Genomic DNA, 6,295 nt, shown 5'->3' on the forward strand with positions numbered 1-6,295 from the left:
AGCTCCTTCTTCTCCCTTCTAATGTGATTAGTGCTCAATCGCAAGAAGAGTCAAGACCAGGAGGCGAGACGGGTTCCAGACCATCAATCTGAGTGACCTGATCCCACATCCATTCCTCTCACCCCCTGATCCACCGTACAGTGTCTGTCTCTTTCATTCTCCTCAGCTGATTCTCTTTAGCTTTTATTTTACCAGTGTCCTCCATCATTCCTACAGCACTTTCTTCCTCTATACCACAGCCTTTTGTTCTCTCTACATTTCTCTCCTTCCTCTGCCATCTGCCTCTTAATCTCAAGCATGTGGGATTACCTATTTTCTATTTTCCTATGTAGTTCCATATGATAATAGTTTTAAAATGGGTAAAACATGATTGAGCATTGTCAAAGAAACTGATAAGAAAATGTTTATTTATTATTACATTATTTCAACATTCAAATCATTTCTCTGAAAAATAGTATGAAGATTCAAGGGTGTACAGATTCGAGGTTCTGAAAATTATACATTATTTAACAAAAACAGATAAAAAGAATAAATGTAATCCATCCCTAGATGTAGGTCCACTTTGTAGCATTGTCTGTAAAAGTTTTAACAAGGATATTACATGATCATATGAAATATGATGTCAAGTACAGTGAAGTTTATTCATTAATATCGAGGACTATATTATATGGAAGCCAAGAATACATAAGAAGCTGTAGCATGGGATAAAAAAAATCTACATTCTGTCAATTGTGATTAAGCATCATTTTGGTTTACCATATTTGTATTTCATGATGTTTTAGAGGTTTTTTGTTTAAACCTGCATGGCAGAAGTGGCCTACGAAATATGGCAATAATGGAGTCTGTTTAGGCCACACCCAATAGTGATGTCACAGTGCACTGACACCCTGGAGTACACATCCACATCGCAAAGATAAACCACTGGAGGTAAAAAAAACAGCATGTACTTTTATTCCATATATAAATAGAACAACAAGAGCGTTGTGTATAAAAAGGTGTTGGATAATGTGCATATTATAATTAATACTATAGTGTAAATCATATTTCAGTTTCTCTTGACGCAGATGGCCTCTCTTGGATCAATGCTTTTTGAGTGGCATTACGAGTGCTCTTGAGGAAGACCATGAAGCTGGATCCACCGGTCCCTGTGGTTCTCAGCGCGGTGCCAACACCTCTCAGCGGGCAGCCCATGGCCTGAGAACCGGGCAAAATAACGTACTTGGCCACAGTCTTGAGGTGGTAGTTCCTTAAATCTACTAGCGCTGAGATACAGGAGTTGAAGGCCTGGCAGAGATCGGAGCTTCGGTGGGACAGGATGAAGTCTCGCAGAGATGGACAGACAGACAGAGTCTCAATCAGCCGACGGTGGGCGGGAGGCATGTACTCCCTCATGCGTGTCAGGAAGGCTCCTAGATAGACCGAATCAATGATGAGGACAGAAAAAGAGACTTAGAACCTTTCCTGGAAACACTTTCTGTCGGAGCAATCAACTGACTGCACAAACAGCGAGATTTATTCATGAGAAGCATCAGATGGGTCAAAGGTTGAGGGAAATGCATCTTTACCTGTCTCATCCTCATGATGGATGCAGAGCAACGCATCATAGCACTGAAGGGCTGAACTCTGGGCTGCACTTCCGCCTGATAACAAAATTGGCTCGTTGCTCACACCTTCATACAACAGCCCCCTTGGAAGCATGGGGTTGTCTCGCCACCTTAAACAGGTCAAACCACTTACATAAACATCCTTTTTGTGCAAATAAGAAGAACACAATACCATTTCACCTTATTCAGTTAAAGATATAGTGCAGCAAGAGAGAAAAGTACAAAAGGAGGGTAGAAGCAGAACATCTGCAACTTTTGCAACTTCTGAAATTCCCTTCTGCTGCAGAAGGGAATTTCATCATTTTATCAGCACCAGATTAAATAAATGTTGAGAACATGAATAACTTCAGCATGCAGCATATTGTCACGGACCTTAAACTCACCCTGAGACAAAAATTCTCAATGTTCCATGAAACGCAGTTGGATCCACATGATCTGAAAAGAGCACAATTCCATTTATTGTAATAACCTTGAATTTCTCTAACTTCATCACAGGCACAGCATGCTAATTGGTTCAATTGAGATTGCTCTATGTTAATTCAAATTTACTGTGCATAAGTTTGAAAGTTTCCTTCATCTTCTTCAAAGACTGAGTCACTTTCACGAGACCTCTCTGTAGGCTGCTGAGGTCAGAGATTTTCATGGCGTGCATCACCTCCAGAGCTCCCTGGTTAGAGTTTTTAAAAACAATTAGCTACAAGTGAAAAACACACAGGAATTAGATGGTATCTTAAAAAACAAGGGGACACATGGACAGACGTCATTGGGCCGAGGTTCTGAAAGAGTTAACAAAAAAGAGGAAGTGTTATAGCAGTCAGAACTAACCGTAATGCCTGAACTTGCAGCCATCTCGACCAACAAAGATACAATAAAAAATCCCCTGCAACTCTCCCCGCCAGGAAAGGAAAATATCAAATCCAAGTTCCTGTTTTTGAAAAGGATGTTTAGAAAATATTATGACGTGAACATCACGAGTACCAAACCACCAAAATCATGGTCAAATTGTACTTCAGCAATTTGAAACAATGTGATAGTGACTTCTGTTTTCCTTCTACTCACCCAATTTCCATATCCCTAAAATGAAAAGGGAAGCGCATTCAGTGGTTAGAGAAATACCTCGCTATTTTTCTCTTTGAGTGATTGAAAATTAGATATGTACAGTTTTATTTTAATGTTACTATTATAATAAAATAGTGTCTGTGGAATAGCGACATGAAGTCAAGTCATTAAATAGGGCAATAAAACAGAAATACTCACCCTGTGGGATCCCTTAATTTCCAGTTGCATAAAACTGAATCTGCATAAGTCAGGATGGCAGGAAGGCCGAGCCTATCAGATACCAGCCAATAAGGCAAAGCCAGGGCTTTAGGAAGAATCTGTCAAACAAGAATAATAGTAAAGTCCCAATCTGGTGATGTCTTAGTGAGATTGTAAAAGTTTTGAGCCATGCCAAGGGTATTTAGATAGCGAAGGCAATGGCTGTTGGTCAGTAAACCACTTTGAACCAGGCTGAAACATCTTAACAAAAGGATGGATGCCATGATATTTTGGTGCCAAGTGGATGAATCCTAGTGACTTTGAATAGTCCCCTGACATTTCCTTTCATGCCACTTCTTGGTAAAAGCTTGAACTTGTACTCTTGGCAACTACTCAATGGATTAGACCAATATTTAGAACAGAAACTCCTGATTACGGATTATGTTTTCTAATGAGATTAACCTGACCATATAGCCCCATCACAATTGTTAAAATGAATTTGCCTTAAAACCAAATACCTGCTAAACGAATGACATTCCCATTAGCCACACTTTTGGTTCAATACTGATTAATCATAACATACAAACAAGCTTAATGTAGATGGTGGGCACAACATTCTACTATCCTAACATTAGCTTGTTAGCATGTTGATGTCAGGGATTGAGTGCATCTTCTCTGAACCATCCCTGATTCCTTTGCAATTTAGTGTTTTACCTGAGCAGGTGATTGTTGTCCTTCCTGCCATACATATCCCATGCTGATAAATCCCAGCGCTAGGTGAGCCAGCCTGAGCTCTCGATGGTTGCTCAGGAGATTGGGACTCAACACCGGCATCTGGATTGTGATCACATTGTCTGTTTCTTTACTTCCGTTTTCATCAAAGGTGGGGTAGGTACGTTTGAGAAACCGGCTCGAGATACACTTTTTGTTATATTCCATGGAATGCTCTTAACATCCCAATAGCAATGAATATCTTAAGTGCTTTGACAAAAAATCCATTAAAAAAATGTCATCTGTGGAAGCCGTAGTACTGTAAAAAGCACGACCAATCATTTTACTCGACTCGGCAAAAATAACAGGTAGGCCATCCAGTTATTTTTTTTTATAAATGGAAGGCTGACAGGCAGGTCTGCCTGTCAGCCTTCCATCTGTGCACAAACTTATCTCATGCCCTCATTGGTCATGTGCGCGTTCGTGTGTGTTGGAGGAGGGGCTCTGTAAGGAAGTGGCAGATTTTTTCCGGTGGTGTATTTTCAAATTTTAGCGCACTCGAGCCGGTTTCTCCAAAATTACCTACCCCATCTTTAACAGTGAAGAGAGTTCACAAATGAAACTGTAGGTTTCACATTTACATGAATGGTTTTACTGCGGAGTTGCATTAAAAAGGCTTTGCCAATTCTCACCTTGTGAACCAGATCCCGTAGTTTACGTGACTTTATCAGATGTGTGAGATTATTTGCCAGGTCCAACCACACCTGATAGTGATCTGGAAGGTGATTCTGAAGGATAATAACAATAAAATGACTTGATGTTTTAAAATGTTTCTTTGCAATGGGGATTTTCATGTAGAGTGTAATCAGTAACATCATCAGCTCTTGTATTTCTGAACTGCATGTCAGGGAATGCCTGGTGCTTTCAATCAGACAGAGAAAGCAATTTAAACAGGAGCCAGTAGAAAACTGAAAAAAAAAATAACCAAGCAGCAAACATGGAATGGCCTAATAGCTGCTTTTAGCTACAGAAACCGAATAAGTGTGTTGGTGAACAATAGTGGAATACTGTTGAACAACATTTGCACTAATAAGTATGTTGAATACTATAGTGTGGCTTCGCCAGTCACACAGAATGAACATCCATACTGACTGATATGTACGTTTTGCAACGTTTACAATTCTCTAGACTGTCGACTGATCTTTTGATTATATACTATTTATTCCTGGTATATCCTTAGATAAGAAGAAGTGAGTTAAGCAAGTATATCCAAATTAGCCATTATACTGGTAAAACAAATATTGGTCATGGTTGGCTTAAGAAGAGACAGACCTTCTCCAGATCAATTATCCCTTATAATCTTACTTACAGTAGAAACAAACATTATGAGTCCCAGACCAGAGGGAATAGTTGTGCTGTACACAAAATACTTTAACAAAGGCAATAGATGGATAAGAGGAAATAGTCCTCAGTGGTAAGCAAATAGAGAATATCCAGTCTAGTTTTGTTTTTTCATAACATATTGCATCCTTGTTTCAGATATCCTTTGTGAGAAGAAATAAGAGAACAACTGAACATACCAGTGGCTCTTCTAGGATGAATCCAAGCTCATCAGAGATATCAAATGCATCATAGTCTTCTTGAAGTGCTTCTCTGCTGTTGGTCTCCATATGATCTGCCCTGTACTCTACTGAGGGAGTTTTGCTTAGAGAAGTGAATTACACATGTGACACACTGATATCAATAGGGTATATAACCTGGTTTGGGGAACTTGTCACCTCCTCTTCTTGCACAATCACAACAGTAAAGAGCCAATCCCATTTCTTTTAGGAAGGAGTTCAAAGAGAATAGATAACATTCCCCAGTGCAATACAAAGGACATCTTCCCATTTCTTCAGTTTTTGATGAAAGAAACTGAAACAAAATCTGCTGCAATATAATATATGAAATAAGAGTATACTGGCACTTTATGCTATACGCCTTATTGCAATAATAGTGATTATATTTGAGTTTGAATTATTACAAAAAAATAAACATTTAATGTTGATTCTCCACAGCGAATTAACCTTTTGGACAACTGTCTTGTGTTTCTTGTGTCAAGAAAAGTTCATTGAGGATTTGTTTTTTATTTATAATTTTTTCAGCCCACTATACTTTCTAATAATTTAGGCTCTAACATTTGTGTTTGTAGTTTGAAAAAAACACAACTTCGATTACATATGGGATTATGCAGAACTGTATTCATAACAAGATGAAAGATGACTTGTGAGGTTCTAGTGGCACATACTAATGTCACTATGGAGGAGCAGACTGCTATGGCATTTATTAGTTTAATAAAGGGATGTGTACCAATATGAGTCTTTAAAAGGGTTGTGTCAGTTTCCTTCAGTTCAAGCTGTTTTTACATAGGTGTTTTTTTTTTTTTATGTGCCTGAAAATATTGATTTCATTGCATACCATATCAGTATGTTATATAGAATATATTATTTTTCTTAATATCTAGATTTGTTTCCAAAGCATGCTGATTTTAGTAACAAGAAAAGCCCAAAAAAACTCTATAATCGCAAATCATATCTATAGATACACCATCATTCTAGTAATATCATAATACATTAAGCATGAGTTGGCACTTTTCTTGTCATGCATACATTAAAACTGCTTGATATATTTTTGAATGGCGACACCCGTTCCATAAATGCTTTGTGGAGGCTGCTTTGTCGTCT

General features: G+C 38.4%; 1 protein-coding gene across 1 annotated transcript; it reads right to left on the bottom strand.

Moving 5' to 3' along the window:
- Positions 1–450: 450 nt before the first annotated feature.
- Positions 451–5,263, bottom strand: LOC307042656 (indoleamine 2,3-dioxygenase 2-like). Its single transcript, XM_079686642.1, has 10 exons — positions 5,153–5,263; positions 4,265–4,360; positions 3,576–3,695; positions 2,862–2,980; positions 2,664–2,678; positions 2,430–2,529; positions 2,154–2,271; positions 1,988–2,039; positions 1,566–1,714; positions 451–1,409 (listed from the first exon to the last, which is right to left on the bottom strand). Exons 1-10 carry the CDS (start codon positions 5,240–5,242, stop codon positions 1,039–1,041), a joined length of 1,230 nt encoding a protein of 409 aa, XP_079542768.1. The 5' UTR covers positions 5,243–5,263; the 3' UTR covers positions 451–1,038.
- Between the last annotated feature and the right edge of the window lie 1,032 nt (positions 5,264–6,295).

The sequence above is a fragment of the Notothenia rossii genome (assembly GCF_949606895.1).
Source record: "Notothenia rossii genome assembly, chromosome: 6".
Classification (NCBI taxonomy): Eukaryota; Metazoa; Chordata; class Actinopteri; order Perciformes; family Nototheniidae; genus Notothenia; species Notothenia rossii.

What these genes read in the sequence shown, in the direction of transcription:
- LOC307042656 (XM_079686642.1), bottom strand. Translation starts at nt 5,242, where the DNA reads ATGGAGACCAACAGCAGAGAAGCACTTCAAGAAGACTATGATGCATTT. An exon ending in GACAACAATCACCTGCTCAG is followed by an intron (nt 2,981 to 3,575) that starts GTAAAACACTAA and finishes CTTGTTTGACAG; the next exon opens with ATTCTTCCTAAAGCCCTGGC. An exon ending in CCATCATGAGGATGAGACAG is followed by an intron (nt 1,410 to 1,565) that starts GTAAAGATGCAT and finishes CGGTCTATCTAG; the next exon opens with GAGCCTTCCTGACACGCATG.